The following is a 25219-nucleotide window of genomic DNA, read 5'->3' on the forward strand; positions in this document are numbered from 1 at the left end:
GGTGGCTGATTGGCTCTTTGTGAGTTGGCTGCTCTTGGGATTCCACTGAACAACGGTGTAGTGGAAGCAGATGTCTTCTGTTTACAGAATGTCGCCAGCATTCGGTTACTTGACAGATGCATAATTATTTGCATTGTTGGACTAGTCAAGGCGTACCTGGGATGTTGCTCTGACAAAGGGTTTTATAATCTGCAGGTGTGGAGGCCTTAGTCGAATCCAAGGTAGGGGAAGCTCCTGCCCACGCTGACTGCTGTGACACTTTAGAGTTCCTTTTTGGCTGGTGACGTTCAAAGGTGTGTCTGGCATGTTGACCTGACATCCGGCATTCACAGAAACATCATGGTAAAAACCCTTAATTTAGACTTTTCAATGTTATCCAGGATTGGCTCCAGCTCGCCTCACGATCCTCAAAGGATAAGCAATATGGGTGGATGGATGTTACTGCATGGTCTCGTCCATTTTAGTCTATCAATGGCAAAGTGGTATCACAGACACTGTGGCCTGGTGCCAGTTTATTCCTCATATCCATCACTGCCATTTCATCTGCCCCATCCACATTTACACCTCATTTCTATTGTGTCGCTGTAGCTACAGTTCCCACCAGTAGATACAGTATCCGTAATGACTCTCCAGATGGGCTCAGTAAATCAGTCGTCCCAGATGAGTGGTGACCACCTTTTCCACTTAGCTGCGTCCGATGGGTTGGCTTGTGCAGCCTCAACACTTAATTCATTCTTAGCGTCTTGCAAAGCTGCCAAGGGTTGTGGGAGCATCTGGAGAATCAGCTTGATGTGGCAGCACTTGCACATGGCGGTGTTTGCCCTCACATGCAATACACAGCAGGGTCCAAGAGCCGTTCGCGTCGGAAAGAGTAGGTCTTTGCCTTTTTCACCTGCACGAGATCACCTGCTGGTTTCTTTGGACATGGCGTGGCACAGGACGGTCTGAATAGTGTTGCGATTATTAATAATTAATGAATTGTTCTGTTATTATTAGTGTCTTGAACTAAATGCATTGGAACATATGGAAGAGGTTGAAGGGCAACACTCTTTATGTCTCGTTGTAGTATGTCTCATATAACCTTCATACATATAGGGTATTAACTGTCGACATGTGCTCTGTACGCTGTAGAGAAATCACCTTTCCATTGACAGCATGCCAAATTTGATGATAATCCTACTTACGAGGTTCAAAGAAACAGGTCCAAATGTTTAGGTTATGTCCAAGTTAGAGTTATTGGCCCTTTTCTATTTATGTCTTAATGTCTTAAACGAAGCAGGGGTAGTTTAGGCTACTTCCACTGTTCAATGGACTGCATCTGGTTTAAGGATTTGTCTTGTTTACTTGAGAATAAAACCAACTTAAAGGTAGTTATTGAACAATAGCTGTGAAAACCAGGCCCAGCTATTACGCAGTGTACTCTATCGCAAAGTGTGTTTTAATTGTAGAGTAAGTGCATTTCATTAATGTCGACGTTTCTTGTCAGCTAGATCTTTTTGGTTTGTTTTTCTTTGTGTTTGTACATCCACATAATACGTGACCCGGTCAAAGATCAGTGTTGTACTCAAAACCTCTATTTTCTCGGGTATCCTGCTGCCTCTTTCTTCATCCCAGGAGGAGCTGACCGTGTCTCACCTTTGTCAAAGTGCATTTTGGATAACAAGCTGAAAGGTGTTTAGGGCTATTTTCCTGCGCGGCTGGCATTTTAATATATTTGATTTAGCCTTCTAGCTGAAGCCTTACGCGTGACAGATCCAAACTGACCTTGTTTTCCTCAGGTTTATTGAAAACAAAGACCCTCATCTTGTTGGTGTTAGCCTCATGCGTGTTCTCACACCCTCGTCTTTCAGTGCTCCGACCCATCACTGACAATTTAAAAGTGATGTCACCTTTCCCTTATGCCCTCAGTGAGCACCAGGCTCTGCAAAGCCTGCCAAATAAAAACCTGAAGTAAGACACGACCTTTCTTTCTTGGCAAGATGGTGCTTCGCTGGCAAAATTACAGACAAGACAGCTTTTTCCAACCACGCAACTTCGCAGTTAAAACCAATAATAATGACACAGAATCTCTTCAGGAAGTTGAAGCTTCTGTATGTAGTCATCAGGTGAGTGGCTTGAATTGTCATCTTGCTCATAAAACATAGTCTTTGAGGGAAAGGCCATCACTTTTAAAAGAATGTGAATGTGCAGTGAAGTGTCTCGGTAAAGGTTTCATTAGTGTCCTGATTTCTTAAACTACATTTGCAGAGAGACAAATATCAAGAAAATAATGAGAGGAGAATTGCCCAATAGAGGCCTGGAATTGTTCACTTAAGTGTTTTTGTTTTTCTCTCTTCTCCTATTTCCACTCCCTGAGCACCCGGTCACCTGGTTCATCCTTCCTGTGGAGGAGTTGTAGGGAGCGAGCTGTTACCAGGGCCTAATTGTGTAAGGCCCCCCTCGGTCACTTGAGCTGCACTGTCACCCCCCTGGCCTGTGCAGTAGAGATGGACCCGGTGGCAGATGGCCAAAGCATAAACAGAGATGCATTTCCAAATCCCAGTTGGTGGAAAAAGAGTTTGACTCAGTGCTGCACGGGGCTTCTGGCTGCCACTGCAGGCCAAAACAGAACATTGATAAATGTTCAGCTCGACTACGCAGGGCTGCATCAATCCAGGATGGTCAGTGTGTGGCCAAATTAGCATCAGTGTTCTTTGACTACAAACTAAGGTCATTCAGTGTGACAGAAATAAAGAGATTAAAGGGCCAGCGTGTGAGATTTAACGATCTTTTGACAGAAGCAGCATTATTCAAAAAGAAAAACATTGCAAAAGATTCAAAGAGAAAGGACCTGATTAACTGGGCACCATTTTAGTATTACTTTACACTTACACTTTGATGACCGCAAACACAAATTCAAATGTTCATTCAGCTCAGCAAATAAAGAGAAATACATTCATTTAACTGTGAATATATGTCTGCTTGATATTTGGTTTCTGCATATTTGGGATTTTGGTAAAGGAAATTTACTGCACTGACGTTTTTTTTACACACATTGAAACGAAGGGCTGGGTTGTATTCATTTGATTGCGATCTGCATCCTCCCCTGTAGGTGTCACTACATCATGCACACTGATCCTTGAAGGTTAAGGGTCAACGTAATGTGCACTTTGTAAACCGCAAACTAGGATTTAGGAGAAGTTAGTGTAAATCATTACACCACCTGATTTTATCATAAATATGACTCAACATGGACGGTGAGTGATATAGACGGATAAATGGTTGTCTTGGAGATGATAGCACTCTAGGCATTCACTGGATGTCCTCTTGTGTTCGTTAGACACAGAAAGGGTAGCTCCGAGAGAGGAATTAATAAAATCAGTGTGAAATTACTCTCTGATGAAATCACTGATGCATCCTGGCAGCACTATCAATATTAAACTCTGCATGAGTCATTGAGAATCTGACCTTTATCAAGAGCATTCTCTTTTCATTGATAGGACTTAAAATATTTAATCATGATGCAACTGTTTCTTCAGATGTTTGGTTTTGAAATATACCAAAATCATAAATTCTCCATGTCTGATTTTCTATGTCAGACAGAGACTATACACATAGGAGTAGTCTTGTATTTGTCTGTAAATAACTATTGGTCAATCAGTCCACCACCTTGGTTCATACTGAAATAACCTTCTGATGGACTGCTATTAAATTCTGTGCATTGTCCATAGAGGAGGAATCCTAATGAGTTTAATGATCCATTGACTTTTCTCTTGGCGCCACCATGTGGTCCGTAAATCCATTAACTTATATCCAAGGTCTTAATGTATCACAGCAATTTATGGTCCCCATATGTTGTACCTGACTGTTTATCTGGTTATTTCCTTTTTATTTAAATACCACAAGAATTATTGGACTGGTTGTGATGGAATTTGTAAAACACCTCACTTTGTCCTCTAGGATGGATTGTTATAACTTTGGTGATCCCGTTGTGCCATCATCAGGTCAAAGTGTATTTTTTTTCCCAATGTCATTTGACTAAAAGTACAAAACTAATGAGATTTCTCACCAAACACAGCTGCAATTTGTGTTCAGTGCTAATTATGTTAACTTGCTAATGGGCTAATTCAAGATGGTAAACTGTTTTCAAAGCTGCACTTAGGTTTAGTGGACATTCCTAAATGTTTCTACAACCTTTTTGATATTTGTCACTTGAATGAAAGTCTGTCACTACTATTAAAAAGCCATATTGCATTAATATATCTCTTATGTCTCTTTCACCCATATTTCCATCCACATCAAGCCGTTATTTGCTCTTTTCCTGTCACATACCTCCACTCTACGTCTGTATCTCTTTAACATTCCAGTAAATGTTCCCCAGTGATGTTTAAGAGCTTGAAAATCAGACTCTGTTGTTTCGGGTCCGATCAGTATTCCCCTCACACGCCTACTGTGGAGGCTCCATCTGTAAGCTTAAAATGACACTTGAGGCTTTCCTTCGAGTGTCACTCTGACTCCGGCTGAGGGCTCTTCACTTTGTCTACATCCCAGAGTCGGCTCAGCCCCCTGGTCTGCATGTCTTCGACGCGATGAGTGTTTTTCTTCTCAGATACTCAAACCTCTCTGCAATGCATCCTAAGATACCTTTTCAAGGGCTTGTGGAGTGCAGCTGTGAATAACTTCTCAGTGGGCTAATCCCACTTCAAAAAGCATGTCCTTGGAATACACTATTCTTAATCCTGCATTCAGAGCTTCACGCATCATCATTTCCCTGGAAGCATGCAGCATGTGCCACCGTGAAAACGAGCCTGCATATGAGATGAGACTGGAGAAATTCTGCACGGTGGATCAATAAAATCAATACTCATGCTAAGCCAAGATGCGTGGGAGCAAGGCTCGAAAATAAAATATATCACGGTGAAATGCATTTCAAGGATACATAGGGTGATGCTGAATCGTTCTTTCAGCCGGTTGTGTGACTTGATCAGACAGCAGATAGGAATCCTGTCTAATGTGGTGAAAGTCATTTCAGTGTCACTGGTGAGGCCACGATAGATGGAATTGATAGATTGACAGTGGAGTCAGGCACTTCCTTGCTCCATCTTCCATCTCTGCCTCAACCTGGAGAGACGGAGCTTGTCTCGGCCTTGTGATGTGTGGACGAGAGACGTTTCAGTGCACCGGGACCTGTCAAACCCACCATCCAAGGCTGATCGCCCACATAGGAAGAAGCAGCTCTGAGCATATGTCTGCACGTCCAGAATTACAGTATTTTTTACTGAACTATCTCAGCTGGAATTCACATAGGCACGAAATGATCTATTCTATATATATATATATATATACTGCATGTATGGGAGATATGGGATTTTATATGATTTCCTGAAATGCAGCTGTACAAACCATTGACTTCTACTGAAGCCCCGACTCTGTACATACAACCCACTGAGTTATCTTTTCCCCTGAGATATTAGCAGATGGCTCTTTAATCTCCGCCTCTTTCAAGACGCTGCTGTGTCACATCAAAATAGCCATGAACATGAGGCGGGGAAAGTAAGATTCACTAAAGACATAAGTAAGAGCAAAAATTGCATCATTGATTTAAGAGCACACTAATTACAGAGGGAATGGAGGGAAAAAGAGCAGCACAAAACTGCAGCTGAATCACGGACGGAACATGTGTGTGTATGGTGTTCCAAGTTATTGATTCAGTATTATGTATGACACATGGCGCTTGTAGGAGAACACAATGTGCTGAACATAAAAACACTCAGACATATGTGATGTTCTGCTCCTTCAGATATGTCTGCTGGGTCTGAATGATGACACTATGTTATCATAGCCAAAACTATAACTCAAAACTAATGTTGTATATTATGTCTTTTAGGTGGACCCCATACATTTACCAAATAATCTTTATCATCAAATAAAATTCTCCTAAATTCTCAATTTCATTACTTTGTTAACAAAGCACCCTGGCGCCCAGCCTATAAGCTAAGGATATACATTATCCTGACTCAGAGTATAGCATCGAAGTGATGTAAATCATTGGGTGAGTTTTTCATTTTTGGCCCCTCGTGAATTCATTCTATACTCCCAGGTAAGTTTTCAATTTGTTTTCTCAGGATCAAATCCAACATATGCCGGACCACCTTAAATCAAAGGGCATATGAGCATCTGGAGCAGAGTGTCCCAGGGGGAGACCCTGACACAAAAGGATGCTTACTTTCAATGAAGTCGGAGGTGCTAAAGGTCAGGGGTTAATTGTGTGGCAGGCATAAACAACCGGTTGTCTACTTCATCCCCGTCGATCAGGAACCGAGGGGTCACGAGGATCAGCTTGCTTCCCAAACATTCGTGGGTGTGCTCCTTCTGGGACATCAAAACAGGTTTAGAATAAGATGAAACTTCCCATGGGGGAAAGAGTGCATGAGTGTTAAATCAAGTCCAGATGGAGAGATGTAACATGATGTGACCTATCCTCTTAAAAGCCAAATCTTGACAAACCTCCAATTGTGTGTGGCTTACAGTGTCTTGACAGAGGGGGGGGAAAAGAGGCTTTAAGCAGTTTTACCCAACATCTGACTGTAATTTAATGAAGGAAGTGGGTGTGATGCAGGGGCAACACTGCTGGGACAGTACCTTTCATTCTGCTAATTGAGTTTGAGGTTTTACAAGTGTGAGAGGATTAGGAGCTATTAGGGAGCATTTGTTTCTATGATTTGTGTGATTTATGTTGTTGTTGTTTGGGCCTGGGTTTGGCTTAGGCTGAAGCTTTTTCATATATATTTGAGTCAAGCTGAAATTAAAATGCTTATTTTAATATAAACAAGCTCTGTAAAATTAAATTTCCTCTGTTCTCTGTTGACCAAAACAACAACCAAGGGAGAACGTGCATATTGATTTTAAAAAAAATCTTAAATACATTATGTAGCCTCAGAAAATATTCCGACCCCATCGCTTTTTGCACAATTTGTATGTCACAGTATTCATTTTAAATTGATAAATAGACATTTTTTTCACCTAAAATCTGTTATGATAAAGTGAGAACATGTTTTTAGTCTTTTTGTAATTTATCTGAGTAGCAGAAAAACATCCACCTGTATGAAAATCGTACATAAATGAATTCTGGTCAACAGTTTGAACAGCATGAGAACAAATGTTCACTTTAGAAGTTGTGTTGTGTTTGAACACCACTGCTAATGACACCGTCTGCTCATGTCCCTTCATTTGTAAACCAATTACAATGTGTCAAACACATAACTCATAACATTTGGGGATTTTGTTCCAAATATTTCTATCTTTTAAAATTAACCAGTTTTTTAATCAAAATATATGCTGTATAATAAGTTTTGACTGCAAAATTAAGTACAGTTATGTATTCAGGGAAGGCATAAAAGGCGTATTACTTGTTTTCTCAACGACATGGTGTATTTACTTCTTCAATAACCCCCCGCTGTGTGAGATGCGACGCTGTTCCTCTACTCTCGAATGAGCCGGAAAGCAGATGCATCTGTGTGGCTCCAGCCAGAGGTCAGTGCAGCCCAGTGGAGAGGGCACAGGCGACCCCTCCCGTCACAGGCCTTGTTCCAGCTCCCTGGACACACCGCAGCCAATTTAGCGCTCACAGCCAGTATCAGTTCCTGACACATAGCACCATTCATTGCTCTCATTATTGTCCGACTGAGACACATTTCGGAGAGCAATAGAGGAGCAAAGCCAAGGAGCGAGACGTCGCAGTGGACCGATGAGAACAGGATGAGAGTCCAACCACAGGCTGGGCGAGGAGGATATAGTTTCGAATTGAGAGTCTTAGTTTTAAGGGTGTTATTGTGCAAAGGTTAGAGATTGATGATAGCAATGGTGATAAGACGCAGATAAATGAACGCCATGATGTTTTTATTCATTTGAATGTGTCTCACATGAACAACCAATACATCTATCTAATAATTCCAGAACTCTCTCTGTCGGCGTATATGAGGAACGCATATCTCGACAGGTGTATTTTGATTTGTTATCTGGACCCGCGATATGTTCAGGATTAATAACAGGCAACCAGCACTCTAGCAGCAATAGGCAGGACTAATCAAAGTAACAGCGTGTTCATGGCTTCGACGACTTGATTCTCCACTTCGGGGTTCTGTGTAGTGAATCGAGTTTGATTAAACAGGTGAAAGGCTGTTTGTGCGGCAGCGGGGGTGCAGCTTCAGGGTTCTGTGGACAGCAGTGGGCCCTCTACCTGCTGCGGCTTAATAACTGCAGGTCATCTTTACAGTTCACAAAGCAAATCTGCCACCAGCATCACCACGGGCCAAGAACACAATCCATTACAAACAGGCAGGTTTAGAACAGGCACTGCACTATTTTATCCAATTTCACAGCGACTATGGACCTTGATCAATGTAGAAGTAGACTATGGGGGGGGGTTATACACCTTTACAATAACTACTGTCTACATAGGTCCCATTAAAGAAGCCTTTTGATGATCGTGTTCAGGTTCTGTTCAGCCTCAAATTGAATTGAATTCTATTATTTGTAGGTCGGAAGGTAGTGACGTTGTTTAGTATGTGTATGTAAGTGGACAAAACAACACGAACACCCTGCAAAGTATAAAATCCTCAGTCTCGGAAGAATCAGCATCTCTTTGGAACATTTTCAACAAAACCCGAACATTATAAGCGTCACTAAAGTAGTATTACTGGAGAGCCAGTGTGTGGGATTGCATTAAATGGAGCGCTATGTAGTTTTATTGGCTCCATCCTCTGTAGAAATGTTTACTCAGAGTGGCTTGTTAAATCGTCATAACCGAGATAGCACCGTCCTCATTAAACTGAAGACATCATTTGCAAAATGTTGTTTCACCACATTTAAGGCTTTAATGACATATTTAAATGCAGAATGGTAGTCTCCGGCTTTTATCGGGGGGGGGGGGAAACACCTTGGACACATGACTGTGACTGCGTTAAAGAGGTTGTGTAAGTGGAGCTTATTTACCTAACCAACGGGCTAGCACACATTCCGATCTCTGTTTATTCCTTCCGTCCTCCTCTTTCTCGCTCTTTCACAGTTTCTCTCTCCCCCCCATCCTCTCCCGGCTCCCCCCTCTACCTTCTCCTCTACTTTTTTTTTTTTTTTTACCGAGTGGATTAACTGCATTCCCCGAAGTAATCCCCTTTTTCCCACCTGATTTACTCGCAATACACCAATTTTAAGTCTCACTTTCCCTGTGCTGATCTCCCAGGGGCTGATGGCCTCTCATAAAAGGGGGGCAAACCGCACGATGGGATGACGCTGTTTTCTCCTCTCTGTGGTATGTTGCGCTTCAGGCTGTTTGAGTGGCTTCGCCCATTCGGCTCACCCCTGTCTTTGAATCCAGTGGTGGAGACAAAGCAGGATGTGAACTGAGAGGTTAACAACAGAATTAATATCTGGTGTGGGCACGGCTGCGGTGGTGAAGTAACAGCGGTTCATGGGGCCAGAATGAGCTGAGGATGCATCTGTTTTCTTTTATTCTGACCCCTATGACACATAAGGAAACAGACTCTATAGGGGACATACTGTTCACATACATTCAAGTCTTAACTGTTCATTTAAAAGCTACAGCACCATTTTGTCGTTCATGTTAGGATTTTCTTATTGAAGCATTTGTTTACTTATCAACAGATAAGTTACTCGATTGAATTCTATATTTCTCAATGTTAACAAGTGGCTTTAATATCATATATTCATTTGAGTGTTACACTCAGGCAATTACTTAAGACCCACATCACCCTGCTGTGACAGTATGAATGATGTTTATGTTGTCCCGCTGTACTCAAAATTCCAATCCCATTTTAATTGTTGTTGTCATAGTTAATAACAATAAGTGGTCGTTGGGGATTACAATCATTAAAATAACTGAAAAGCTGAATTGTTGAATATGGATCAGTCATTTTTGTTCTTTATCAGTTTTTTTTAGTTTTTTTTAGCAATGGCACTTAACAGGATTGTAAGACCCCTCAAACTCTAAATAATTAAAACAAGAACTCCTCAGTGATTGCAGCTATCTCCCATAATCATGTTTCCTCGATGTGTCCTTGTGACAAGTGGTTGTTTTTTTCATTGTGTGCAAATAATACGTTGTCAGTAGGAGGCTAGTTTCTTGTTCGCTATTTGAAGTGCCGGCTGTTTCTAGATCTGTAATAGCTCATCAAAGCACAGTTACAGTTTAAACAGAAGCATAAGCTACGACACAGGCATTTCAATTTGAACAGTTTCATTCAATTTCATGAAATAACATACATCAGGTGAGTCCGATTTTGTAATGCTGTTCACAGTGGTTTCCTTCCTTTCATACTTATTGTCAGATTATTCAAATATCATGGAATCATTTTTCTTTGACTAAGAACATGAAATCCTTTGTGTACATATTTACTTTCTATTGAGTCTCTGCAGTGAATTATGTTAGTACACATTCAGCATCTGAGAACATATTGGAGCTTCTTCATTCTTATTCTGTTTTTCCTATTTTGGACAATATCTGTAAAGACGGCAGACATACAAGCCACTGCTTCTCATGTTGGTCATAAGGAGTAAGGGATGGCATAGGGTTAGGGTTGGAACCTAAAATGTATAATCTTATAATCCATCGATAAGATTGATTTTGTAACTAAATAAGGAGAAAACTAATTCTGCTACAAAAATAAACTAAAATATTTTTTTACACAACATTCTTAGTTACTAACCAGGTAAAACTTGCCTTTCTATCTTTTAATACACCACCATTGACAGTGGAAACAGAAATGTGTATTCACCATTTGTAGAACAAATCACAGTGCGATCTTACGCACAGAAATTAGGTTGAGTAAACAGTGGAGTGGAACGTGGTCATAAATATAGCTCCCTCGGCATCAGTCATTACTTACAGGTTGACTGCATGATCCCCCGAGAGCTGTAGACAAATTCTGATCTAACGCTGATGTAATTTCAGGGAGATGGTGACAGGAACTGTGAATTGGGGCTTTAATGACTTAATGCCCATTTTTAGGGCTAACTGTGAAAATCTGATCTGTTGTTGTCCTTCCTCAGCCACAAGAGGACATGCTGGCTCGTACATGTATGTTGTTTAATCTGTCCAACACATGATGAGCTACAGCACATTTGCCGCTTCGGTATTTTACTTTTTCTTCATGTACATTATTTGATGTATTGAGATTGAGGCCTTGTAGCGAGCCTTGTTTTGACTCTGCAAACGTTAGTGTCCACGAGTTGCTTTTCCACTTTTTGTACAAGCCTCCGCTGCTTTCTGTAGTAGAGCCACTAACACGCCACGGGAGCACAAGATCAGACTTCCCCTGACCTTTCTCACATGAATTAGTCTATTAGGATTATGCTCAGCAGGATCATGGACATGTCTTGTGACTTTTAGGTAACATGTCGTCTTAATGAGCTGTGTTTCACTTCCATTGTGTAACAGCAGAAACAGACAAATGTGCACACGAGAACAGCTTTTTTTGGGGAATCTGCTGTTTGAGAATACTGTATACACCTACACACCCCATTTTTATAGCATTACATAAATTAAAACCAAACAAAATTAGAACTTTGACATTTATACATGTGATAAAAACAACCTTGAATTACCATCTTCGAGAAAAAAAATGTTATGTCTACTTTGACTTTTTAGTTTGGCCCATGTCCCATCTGCTTACATGCAGGAGGCAGGATATATGACCTATACTGCAGACAGCCAACAGAGCGTGATCAGAAAGCTTTGGCTTCACTTATGGGGGAACTGTCATGTCGTCCATCTTTGCAGAGTATGGTCCAGACATGTATAAGGTTTTGACCTTGTCTGTCTTTATCATCTTTTGGGAAACGTTCACAGCTCAAATTCATCAAACATCTTTTCACACGGATGAAGTCGTCTCATGGGTCATGGCAAGTTTTGGTGAATCACAAAACGTTTCTCACTTCCTCTCTGTGCCTCTCTCCCGCAATTTATTTCGCTCTTTTCATTTATTTCTGTTTTCGGTATTCCGCTCTGCTGCAGATTAAAAAAGCTATTGTTTGTAGTCACAGTACCTCAGTGACCATTATGTGACGACCATGACTGTATTTCCCTGGATCGAGAGACATTCGACGAAAAACAGATACATTCATAGAAATTACAAATATGCCCAAGTGACTATCACAGATTTAATTGAAGAACCCTCAGAGAGATTTAGCACCATAACAGACTTACTTTAATCATGTTTCACTTTCTGAAGCTTTTTAAATCTCAAGCCTGCTAACATATTCATGACGCCAAAATATAGGAGTCACAGATGATTTTTTTTTTTTAGAGGATTAAAAGTCGCACAGCTGCCAAAGGCAAGTTTGGAAATCATTAGAAATCCGTTAAAAACCGCTCAAAAGTTCACCCCACTCCCTCCCACCCTCCCCTTCTAAACTATCCCTGTAATCTCCTCTTCCCTTATCTGTATCTTTAATAGAGGAGCGTGCAAATTGGTGTGATGGGGGGGGTTGGGGGTCTGTCACCCTCTCTAACTGGTTAGATGAATCAATCAGAGGAGAGCAGCTTCAGAGAGCATTTACAGAGCAAAGGTGGCTGTAGAGTAGATGATATTCCCGTGACAATTGATCATATTAATCGTTTTATCTGCTCTGTCTCTGTAATACTTGAGTAAAGACACTGATGGGTGTTCGTTGCATTGCAAAAATATTGTCAGTGGTGCCATTGCTATTCTTAACTTTAGTGTAGGTATGTAGTTGTCCAATAATAATCCAATAATCCAATAATTAAATAACTGTTAAATGAAATAAAGGCAAAAAGGTGTTAAAGACTTCTGTCCTGTCTGGAGAGGAAAGGAAGGAAAACAAGTTTTCTCCGCTGAGGAAGTATATTGTCCGACCTCAAAGGCTTCTCTGACATAAGAATAATATTTTTTTTATATTTCTTCTGCTTTGGCTAAATTCCATGTGAACAGTTGCACATTTTTGAATGACCGTATATGCTCTGTTTAGCCCCGTAGTCGACCTCTCCCTGTCAGGGAAAATGTATCATATTGACTATTGCTATTTGCAATTTAACAATTGTTTTTTAGCACCAACACAGGACTGCAACCCCATAATACATTTTATAATAGGTCCCATCAATTTTAATTTTTAATTCTCACAAACCCATTGTTGATATATTATTACTTTTACGCCAAGATATCTGTAACTGGCCAAGCAAACTGCAGAACTGAGTAAGAATGGTGTCTATAGGCTCCACTCTGTAAACCACTGGAAAGTATATGATAATTCTTTAAAGTACATGCAAAGTGCACTGGGTTAATTGTTCTTAACACTTGAGAACCTGTACCTGGGACCTGTATTGAAGCATTAATGGTCTCCCAAGGAGCTATCTGATTTATGATTTTCAAGAAACCAGTGTCTTTGTGAGAGCTTCACAGGGAAAATTCAATATGTGCTCCTTACCAATGCATTCTAATGAGGATGGGGTCTTTCTAATTGCCTGAGCCTGTTTCAAATAAATGAATGCACCTTTTCTTTTGTTTCTGGCTCTTTCAGATATTAACGAATGCGAGAGGGACCCATGCAAGAACGGCGGCATTTGCACGGATCTGGTTGCCAACTATTCCTGCGAGTGCCCGGGGGAGTACATGGGGAGGAACTGTCAATACAGTAAGTGCTCGTGTTTCTTCTTTTAATGTTTGTCTTTTAACTCTTTTACAGCTTCCCACTGATTTCAAACGGGGCACCTGTCACTGCAGGTAATTGCACAGTGGATGGATTGAGCCAAGCAAACTGATCGATTACAGACAGTTTGCTGCTAAGTCCCACAAAGAACATCTAACCATGCTTCAGTGGACCGTGAATTAACCTCTGATTAAAACTTTCAAGTAGGTCATACAAGTGTATTGAGTCTTGAGGACAGTTATTTGCTTTTGGATGCATTTTATTACATGCGTTATTATTATTATAGATTTTCTGTTGCCTATACCCACAATTGATCTTGACTTGTTAACAGCACTATCCAGATGTTTTTTTTAAAAAAAGGCCATAAGAAAACTGTACATTAAATCCAGGCTGCTTATTGTTAATAAAGGAGTCAGATGGGTGGAAGGATGATAATCGAGTTAAGAGGATTGAAATTTGCATGTGCACAGTGTAAGAGGCGCCATGTGCTCACTTTGTACCGTTCCAGGTAAAAATATGTTTCAGATAGAGAATGAAAGTAGAAATTTACAATATTTTATATAGAGTCTTTCCAAAAAAAAGATTGAAAAGGTTTGTTTTATTAGTACTTCAGGGTTTTCTGTACTGAATTGGGAAGAATCTCCACCATTTATGCAATGATCCTTTCTTTATTATATCTGAAAATACATATTGAATAAACGATATTCAGGATTATAATAGTTTATTGTTTGTTTGAAATTTTAGTTTTTACTTTTCAAGCAATGCTTTGTGAATCAAGGGCATATTAACCTGAAATCCTTCCACTGAGATCTGTCATCAGCAAAAAAGACAGAATTACTCTGATTCTTTGAAACTGATGTTTAAGCTCTACAACATGAATATGAGATCTGGGCAATACAACATATGCAAAAGTATGCGCCGTCTATTTATTCAAACATCATCAATATAATAAAAAAATCACATATTCTATTTATATTTGTGTAATAAGAAAACTATCTTGAAAAGGTCTTTGAATTCTGCATGTTCACAAGACATCACAATAAATCCTGAAGCACAATGATGAAAAAAACTGAATCTACATATTTGGATGCTGAGAAGTCACTTTGCGCAGACAAGCCGTCATTTCATTTTCGCCCCGTGGCTTTATGGAGACAGAGAAGAGAGAGAGCTTCTGTCTTATCAGAATTGGCTTTCTTTTCTCCACGATGCTCGAGAGCTCTGAGGGGCTTCATTTGTTTATTACGCTATTGTGGGGATTTCGTCTGCTCAGTTGAGGAACATATTAGGATTAATGTATCAGTGGAGTTGGAGCTCTGAGCCACCCCCTGCACTGGTACTCGCAAATGAATGAATCATGTCTTCTATCTCAGGTGCCGCACAGTTGCTCTGCGACAGACTAAACCTCTACATGGAGCAATTTTGAAACACGTCGGCACTGGGGCAAGAGGAAGCGGGGTCGTTTCTTTCAAAAACTGAATGATACAATGCAGAGGGATATTGGAAAAGAGCCGAGTCAGAGAGTAAAGCTTGGCTGATTGGGTCAGTGAGTGAGAAAAACACTCTCCTATAGTGCCCTCTGTGCAAAGCGGCCTGGCTAGCTTCAGATGCAGTGGTCTTTTTTTTTCAGTGGTCCAGCATCCATGTTGTTTAAATGGTGAATGCAATGCGCCCATCTCAGCACCCACGGGTGTGTTGGCTTTAGAATGTGATGTGGTCTGACGCATTGTTGGTGTATTGCTTTATTGATGCAGTGGAAATTGACTGCACGATTGACAAACAACAACAACCCGGTCTCAAGTCAATAGGACAGAATGTTTCATCACGATAGTAATAGGCCGATGCGTGTGAAGTGCACCCACACGCACAGGTGCTCTGTTTTTTGCCGAGGTGAAACCATCTCCTCTGCAGAGAAGCGTTCACTCTTCCTACCTGGAAAATCATCTTTATAACATCAATATCCCGAGGTGTAAGTGCACCTGGCATTTGAAGGGAATGGGAAATTGCCTCACTGCACGCTACACCCCCAACACACCCATGATTAAATAAATACAAAGCCTTTTGGATCATGCGTCTGGCACATCTGGCACATCTGGACATGCACTCGCATCATGCACTTACATGTTATCACCCTATAATAGTTCCTGATTCAACTAAGCTCTATTATTTATTTTAAAATGTTCATATCCACTTTTCTCATTTAATGTAATATTTGTACGGTATATAATGCAGCCATTAAGTAAGCTTGTTTTCAAAGTTGCAGTGCAGTCTAAATGCCAAATGAATGATTTGACTTGGTGTAGTACTTGAGCACATTAGATTGAAACAATGACCGTGAGATGTAAGTGCTGACTCTTTCCACAGCAGATGAACTGTGGAGAAACTCTAGTCTTTTTACATACGTATTCCCCCCCGGGTGGAAGATGGCCGAAAGTCCTCCACTGCTCACCAAATGTAGAAGCTAACCACCCGATACTGCCAGGTTGGAGCTGCTTCAACCTTTTGTTTGTTTGTTTGTTTCATTTGAAATCAAGTGCACTGGGCTAGAACCGAACTCACCACAGATCTAATACTTTCAGACTGAACTGTATGTTTTCTGACAAGGCTGCCAGAAACTGGGGCATTTCATTACAAGGGACAATGACGGACGTTTTTTTATTCTATTGGGAAAATTTATTTTATTTCTTTCAATTGATAAAATTCAACTATTTGACAGCAATAAAACGACAATACAATGTCTCAAAATTGCTGGACTTAAATTGATATTTATTTAAAAACGAATGTGTTTGTGAGTTTGCTCTAGTAGATCTGCACTCTGTCTGCGGTGCACTTATTTTATATGTAAAAAGCAACTGAACACATTGAATGTCTCCCCGTCTTCATGCTCAGCTGATAGCGAGAGCTGCTGGCTTTGTCCACTTGAGAATAGTTCTGCTCGCCCACAATTAATGTTAGTGCTGGCAAACCCTGCATTGTGCTTAACAACGGCAGACCAGAGTCTCAACAATAAGAGAAGACATCACGGTTACTCTTGCTTACCGTGAATGACAAATCTGATATATGTTTTACGGCTGCGGTTCATCAGGATTAGAATTTATTTTTTAGCCCTGTACGCTTCTACTTTAGCTGGCTGAAAGCTTTGTAATTTCAAACGTATCTTCTTTATTTGGATTCTTCTCCAGGGCTCCTTGTGATGCGTAATCTGATCATAAAAGTATTGGAATGCCCCTTTAAAATCTAAAGACTTTCCTCATTGAAATTCATCATTTGTATAAAATGCCGCAGTGTTATCATAAGAAGCAGTCTGCTCCTCTGTGAATATTGTGTGGACAGAAAAATGGTAGAATGCCTGGAATGCACTTCTATGCAAGAACTCATCATCTCCTCTGACTTGTTCCTTCAGCCCACACAGCCAGTGTGTGAGTGCAGGACTTGCCCACACACACATATCCACTGTTGCAGATTAAGCTGCCGTACATTTTCTAGAAGTACTGTAGTGTACCTGGAATCAGCGTGAGGCTATTGTGCGAAAGCAGTCATGAGGTTAAGGCCATTACCTGCCTTTTCAGTTCTGATCCTATTCTACTGAGGTAATTACACTGTATTCAATATTGATTCCCATGATCCAATAGAAAGGGAGTAGTGGGAGGAAAGATCATATGTATCGCTCAACTTCAAACACACCCCACACTGGACTGAACCCCCCCCCCCCCCCCCCCCCCCAACCACCACCACCACCACCACCTCCAGGTTGACCTCTTCAAATACCTTGAACTCAATATTGACAATAAACTCAGCTTTGGTCAACACATCACTTCCATTTATAAACGATCACAGCAAAGACTCACATATTATTTATTTACTTTACAAATGCACAGTCCAACCCGTCCTGCTGTACTGCTCCACCTGCATCACACACACCGCTTCTAAAATCATCGGCCTTCCCACGACCAAAATCACAGACCTGAACGACAGAGACATTATCACCAGAGCAGATGACACCGACCACCCCCTTCATCACGACTTCACATTACTGCCGTCCGGACGGAGGTGCAGAAAACTGAAATGGAGAAGGACCTGATTCAGTAGGAGCTTTGTTCCCTCGACCATCGCAGCACAAAATAAATCACCACCGTGAATTGTGACTTGTCTGTACATGTTTTATGTTTCACGTGATGTTCGGTAAGTTGCCTCTGCTGAAATGTGTCCTTTCGTGTTGATTGTACAGAAATGACTGTGAAAACAAATTCCCCCCCAGGGGACAATTAAGTCTGAACTCAACATGAATACGAGTAAAATACACAGGGAAGCATAAATTATATTGAGAACAAGTTGCCTCAGTCTTTCTGTTGAAACTCATTTGTGATGGTTACCGCTGGAATCGTTCGTTCACATTTTCAGACACTAATACGGGCTAAACAGGCGGTTAAAGATCCAATATTGAGGAAACGTGGTGGCTGTCCAGAGCCTCATTATCTTAAAGCATCTTAAAGGCAAGATGATTGTTTACACATCTGCCTTTAGCAGAAACTAAACTGATTGAAGAACACCAGGTTCACCTCACACCATCCATCCATCCGTTGTCTTCAGCTTGTCCGTGCCAGGTTATAGAGGTAGCCTGTCAAGTAGTGATGTCCCTCTTCCCAGCCACGCTGTCCAGTTCTTCTGGGGGGGATCCCAAGTCATTCCAAGGCCAGATGGGATATGTAATCTGTCCAATGAGTTCTGGGTCCATCCCCGGTGTCTCCTCGCGGTTGGGCGTGCCTGATGAACCTCCAACAGAAGGCCCCCAGGAGGCATCATGACTAGATGCCCAAACCCCCTAAACTGTCCCCTTTCGCTGTGAAGGAGCAGAAGTTCTACATCGCGCTCCCTGCGTATTACTGGACCTCTTACTCTATCTCAAAAGCTGAGCCACTCGAAGGAGAAACTCATTCCAACCGCTTTTATTCATGATCTTGTTCTTTCAATCATTACCCAGAGCTTGTGACCAAATGTAAGGGTTAGAACGTAGATCGACCGGTAAGTCCATAGCTTTGCATTGTGGCTCGGCTCCTGCTTTACCACAATGATCTGTTACAATGCCTGCATTACTACTGACGCTGCACAGACCCACCTGGCCACCTTGTGTATCATCTTCCCCTTACTCGTAAACAAGACCTGAGATACTTAAGCTCCTTCACTTTTGGGCAGCAACTCACCCCTGACCCAGAGAGAGCAATCCATCTTAAGATAGCTTCCACATTTACTGAAGCACTCTGGGTTGGACTCCTTTGAAGCCAGAGCACTCCCATGCCACAAGGTGCAATGTTTTGACAAGTGGCAGCCATGAGGTGTTGATAGCAGTCTTGGCCGTAGCAAAGCTCTATATTAATCAGTTATTGAGAACACAACTGTAAAAATATAATTCAGCACCCTGGGCTTGTCCTTAAAGCACCCACTTTGAGTTGGATGTTGTTATTTTAAGCACATGGTTGCACTAGTTATTAATTTCCAGGCTGTAGACCACCACAGAGCATGAAAACACACAATGGCCATATGTCCGTTTTATTAGATTTTACTGTAGTTACAAACATCAATTTGCAAAGCAACTTCACATGTGCTGGAACAGTCAGAAACCTACATATTATATAAGCCGGTGCGTTTAATTCAGTCTCATTTGTCACCTGTGGAACCTCTGTTGTGTGGCTGAACTTCTGTTTTGTGTCTTTATTATTCTTTTCCTCATCCCTTCTTTCATCTGCATGCTCATTAGGATCGGTGCGCCGGCATACATTTCAGTGGGACTCTAATTTGTTTAGGCTGTAGGTAGGGCTTGTGGGAGATGGATTTAGCTGTCACATCATCGTAGTGCTGGTGTTAGTGATGTGTGCTGTCGCAGGGCTGATGTATGCTCAGGGGCCAGCAGGCCAAGGCCCGAGGGCTGGCTGCCTCTGCCGCTCTGACGGACGACTGGCAGGCAGCTCGTTAAAAGTGGTCCATCATTGCCACAAGGTGAGAAGGACCACAGCTTTGCAACAGTGTCTTGCCACAACATCCACAGAGAATACCTTTACAAGGGGGCCGCCCAGGAAGTAGAACATCTAGACAAATGTGCTGATGCAACATTGCACCTCAAGCATAACGTCAGGTCGTAATAAGGAAAATATGGAATCCATTTCACTTTCAGGAATTAATTAAGGGTGATTCCGTTGGTCCATGATATGGTTGCAGTCATATCCCGGTGAATACTCCAAGTACATCTGCTCATTACCGGTTGTGGGAAGAGAAAATGCAACCAATCCAAGGATCTCACCTGTGAGAAGCGAGCGCGTCTTTCTTTTTTCTCCCTGACTCCCCGTCAGAATCTGCGACTCGCAGCCACTAAAACACACGAACATCCATTGTCTTTTGAATTACAAGGATTAGGCTCCAGTGCAAAAATGCTAAATGCAGCGAGGGTCACTGCAAAATCCAACGCATGTCATTTGAGAAAGTTCTAATTTCACACTCCAAGCCTTTTGGTTTGAACTGGTTTAACCACGTCTCAAGATAAAGAGCTGTTTATCCCCCAGCTTCTTTTCAGCTTCAGCAGTAGGCCACCGCAGCCACCTACACCATCCTCTCATCAGTCTGGGAGCGGTGAGTCACACACAAGGAAAAACTAGTGAAGCGAGAGTGATTTACCATAGTGGAATAAACAAACACATCTCTGTCAGTGTACACACACATAGACACACACGCTTGTACACTCGTTGCTCTTTTCTCGGTTGGTCCCTCCGGACTGTCCTCAGACGTTACTCACTGTCTCCCCGGCTCCCTGTTGACTAGAGCCCCACTGTGTTACCAGCTGGATAGGTCGTGCAGGGGTTGTTGTCATTGTTCCATTCTTCTCTTACTCTTGGCTTTTTTTCTTGTGTGGTGAAAGTCAGCTCCCAGCTCTCAGAGCTGCCAGGTTCGTTGTGTGCTGATGCCCCGTGTGTCTGCTCGTGTCAGGGCTGGATTTGAAATGGTTCAGTCTTTTGCCTAAATGGTTAAGATGCCATCACAGACCTCTGATGACCAGTGCTCCAGGCGTCCCCTGAAGGCTGGTTTACATGGCCACTTGCAGTTCACCCTGCATGACTGAGCAGCGCCCGCGGCCGAACTCTTCACTTGATCCTTGTCCTCATTCTGTTGGCCACTTCCACGTTGCCTCAGCTTTTCCTCATATTGTGATTTTTAAGGCTGTCGCATGCAGCCGTTCCATCATAACCAGACATACACTAACGGGGAGAAATCAAATGGGCTGATACAATTTGAATCACATCCACCGCTGATCAACAAAAAGCAGTACTATAAATGTAATGTGTCCTCTGTTTTATTCCACTTTCTATTTGAAATAAACACCAATGGCTGTTTACCACTGTTGCACAATAACAAAAGCAGCGGCTTATAAATTCAATTGTGTTGTACGTTTGAGGGTTATATTCAACATCATTATTTTACAGACAGAGAATTTGCTTCAGGTAGTTTCCTTGTGTAACACAAGTTGTCATGACATTTAAGAGAACATAAAACGCACCCAGTAAACATTGAGTAATATTCTTCAGACTGTGTATGGAGTGTTTTTGTGCTTTACTTCACAAGGAAATGGTCGTCACATTTTTGTTCATCTTTTTATTTTTTCAGACCATAAATAACTGACAATGAATGCTGTCAGTTGTTCCTTATACGGTGAAATAGGTTATATAGGTGAGAACGTGGAGGCTCCAGAATTATATTGTTTTCTTCGCAATCATGTTAAATCAGAAAATAAATTTTAAAAGAAAAAGTGTTGCCTGCTTTTATGTCATATACGCTTGACCTGTGCCTAACTGAAACTGTCATAGCTAATTCAGCACATCTTCAGCACAGCTGTGATGCTGTTTAGGTTTAAGAGACACTGTGGGCTATCGAACAAATGTAATGATGTGGGGGCCTGTGCATCCTGAGCAGAATTCAAACCCTCACCCCTCACGTCTTAAGAAACAAGTTGCATATTGCAATGCAAGGTTTGATTGATATCTTATTGAGAGACAAATTCATTTGCATTTGCCCACCTGTGAAACCCAATTTGTTCAGGCTGAAGGATTCTGAGGATCTGCAGTCAATTCCTCTGATTCATTTTTGATGGAAAAGTCCCTCAGTTGTTTTGAACGACGACTGAAACAACAGCAGTTGAACTATTCCAGTTGTTTTCTTGGCACCACGGAGTCCTCAGTGACGCTGCCTTTCCTCTGGCTGAATTAGTTTATAATTGTGGAAGTAAAGTATACAATTTGCATGCATTTCACATCCTAATTGAATCTGTCCTGTTGCCGGCTAAATCTCCCAAAATCTGATATGTTTTGAAAGAAAAGCCACATCTTTTGGGTGTAAATGAGCAAATCTCCTTCGGGGAGCTATGGCAACTCTTTTTGACTTTGAATTTTCCGCAGTGAAATTGTATATTGTGGCATGTGCTGTATTTATCTTACACACCATATGGATGCATCCCCGATTCCCTTCTGTTTCTGTGTTTTTTTTCTCATGCGTTCGCTATTATTATTTGATTTCCCACTAGACTTAAAAAACAAAAACCTGAAACACAAAGACATACTTGTTTTGCCGAGTAATGAATTCTCACCTGGATAAACATTGCCAGAATCCCTTTCACCACAGGTATGTCTATTAAAGAGCTCTTGATATGCACGGACATACCAATTAGGATTAAGGGCTAACACAAGCTTTTAAGAAGAAGGACAGCATTTCTCAGTCGATGGCATGGTGCCCCACTTTAATGCTGCAGCATGTACAATATTTAAAGCTCGCTGACTTTGAGGATGATGCTGTCCAGAGGTCGCCTCAGCACCTTTGGAGGAACCCTGAGGGCTGTGTTACTGATGGAGCTGCAGACTCTCAGTCCCTCGGCAGCATGAATGCAGAGCGGACTCACAAAGGATTTTGCCATAATAGAAACATCAGGAGTTTTCTTGTGATAAATCAAAGCAGCAAACATTGCAAGATAGAGAAGAGTCGATGATGACCCCTATGATGAAAAGGTTTCCATTGGAGGTTATGAAAAAAACATAACAGAATCAGAAAAGGGTTATTGCTCTAATGTTAATGTCTGGTTTTAGAACAGGTGAAGGAGAAGGGGGGGGGGGGGATGAGGGACAGAGACAAACAAGGATTTTGACTCTGATGGGGAGGAACTGAAGAAAGAAACAACACAAGATGTGGAGGACAGAGGGACTTCCCAAAATGTGGTCTCTCTGGCATTTTTGATAAATCTGTATGCATTCCATAGACTGAGTCGAACCCATTTCTGAGTGCTGGTACTGTATGAAGGGTCATCTGACGCCCTATCTCTCCCTCTCTTCACTCAGAATGCTCTGGACCACTGGGCATGGAGGGCGGGATAATCTCCAACCAGCAGATAACCGCCTCCTCTACCCACCGCGCGCTCTTCGGCTTGCAGAAGTGGTACCCGTACTTCGCACGCCTCAACAAGAAGGGCCTGGTCAATGCCTGGACCGCTGCCGAGAACGACAGGTGGCCGTGGATCCAGGTAAAGCACCGACACGGGACCGGTGGCACGCAGAGCTGAGCACGGGCCAGATACAAGGCGCCATCTTAATTATAGATTAGTCTCCTGTTTGTTGTGGCTTTAAATAGTTTTGTTTGACTTATATCTATTAAACTTATGTTAAGTTCTCTTCACTTACTTATAGTTGATGTGGGTATAAACTACACAGTATGAATAAATTAATTACACATACTGTAAAATGAATGGCTCATTTAATGGTAATAAAAAGCCATAAGAGTGAGCTGGGGGTAGAACAGATGCAGGTGTAGTCAAGTGTGAGGCAGTGTTTAAGTGTCATCGCCTGTTTTCACGTTGAATCGTGACATGCCCACAGCCGTATACCTGCATTACCATGTACGCTGTGCTATGTGTCATATGTTGAGTTTGGCAATAGAAGTTCCCTAGAAACGAAGCCACGGCGCATTGTTGTAATTATTCAGTGGAGTCTCGAGTCTTATGCAAATTCTGTTGTGCAGATCACTGTGGTGTCAAGAGATTTGCTTAATACATTTATGCAACATTCAGCAGTTATATTAACAGTAATAGCCGTGTTTTAATAATAAAAAACACATATTGCATTCAGGCTAAATATCCAGTGCCTCTTGTAATTTTGTAAAACCATAAAAATAACAATATAATAGGACAAAATAATAACAATAATCCTTTTAGAGAAAATCCAAGTTATAAAGAGACTCACTAGGCAGCAACATAAAACAAGTTATAAAATCATTATATTTAAAAAGAGAATACATAAAAGCATTAAGGGCATAAAACCAATTCAATGAAAACTGATACAAAACAACAGTGTTGGAATATACTGTATGATATTTCTTTTAAAAAAAGGGAAAATTAAAACTCACTTCAGGGATAGTTTGCTGATAAAAATATTTAAGAAGCGATTTAGAGGAATTACGGAATCAGGTAATCTGATTGTCTTGCAGCAGATCGTTCCAGAGCCTCAGGACCAGTTTAGTTTTCAGCCGGGTTTCTGGAGCAGATAAAATACGTCTGTCCGGGCATCGCAAAGTGTGAACCAGCACACAGGATACTAAAGGGTTAGCGATAGTAGAGAGAGAGAGAGAGGGAATAAAGAACCCTGAAAAGTGAACAGTAAGACCTTAAAATCAACTCTAAAACATACCGGGAGCCCAAATCAGCAGTGATACGATCATGTCTAACGGTTCAGCTTAAAAAGCCTCTGGCAGCGAAGTTCTGTAGAGTTCAATATGCTGCTAGAAAAAGAAATCCTGAATTATTTCTTCAGTCACATCCCACGCTTCCGTCCTCGCAAAATCCTGCCCTGCCAAGATCCCAGTGCCCTTATTTCTGGGCCTCTTAATCCTGAGTATTCATTTCCCATGTGTAGTATTACAGGATTTCCACCCCAGGTCCCATTGCATTTGGCAATGATTTAAATGATAATGTTGAAGCTCCTGCACCCCCCCCCCCCCCCCCCTCACCTGAAACGATCTGGCTGTAGCGTATGAACGCAGACGTGAGCAGAACCAATTTTCTGGATTTATGTTGATCAAACAGTCGTGCATCACGACCCAGCACTGAAACGTGTTAGATAAATTAACCCCGGTTCTCTTCCCGGGCTCAGTTCAGTCCCACATGTTTCCCACAGAATCCCAGATGAAACAACATGGTGATAAATAGTCGTTATAGTGTAAATTATTTAGCTAGTTGATTAAGTATGATGTAAAAAAAATGTTGTCAGGCTTTTGTTACATTTGTCGTACTCGGCGATCACGTCTTCGACGACAGAAGAGCTGACAACCACCTTTGAGGCGAGCTGCTGCCAGATACATGATGCACAGTGAACCGTAAACCAAATATAATAGAAAAACATACTACACCGTGACACCGTGATGGAGAAAGTGAAGCCGTACGTCACAACAAGAGAATAGTAAGACGGGGCAAAAATGGATTTGGGAAAAAAAATAAAGAATAAAAGGAGCGAGTCGGCGTGAGTGAAAGAGAAGGAGCCTG

The 25219-nt window shown here is 41.6% G+C and overlaps 1 protein-coding gene across 2 annotated transcripts in view; it reads left to right on the plus strand.

The window, feature by feature from the left end:
* LOC117768056 (EGF-like repeat and discoidin I-like domain-containing protein 3) overlaps nucleotides 1–25219 on the plus strand; it is a 112660-nt gene that overhangs the window by 47375 nt on the left and 40066 nt on the right. For both annotated transcript variants that reach the window (XM_034596132.1, XM_034596133.1), the window contains exons 4-5: nucleotides 13534–13647; nucleotides 23028–23209. In XM_034596132.1, coding sequence (XP_034452023.1) covers nucleotides 13534–13647; nucleotides 23028–23209 — 296 coding nt within the window. The remainder of the gene's footprint in view (nucleotides 1–13533; nucleotides 13648–23027; nucleotides 23210–25219) is intronic.

The sequence above is a fragment of the Hippoglossus hippoglossus genome, chromosome 9 (genome assembly GCF_009819705.1).
Source record: "Hippoglossus hippoglossus isolate fHipHip1 chromosome 9, fHipHip1.pri, whole genome shotgun sequence".
Lineage (NCBI taxonomy): Eukaryota > Metazoa > Chordata > Actinopteri > Pleuronectiformes > Pleuronectidae > Hippoglossus > Hippoglossus hippoglossus.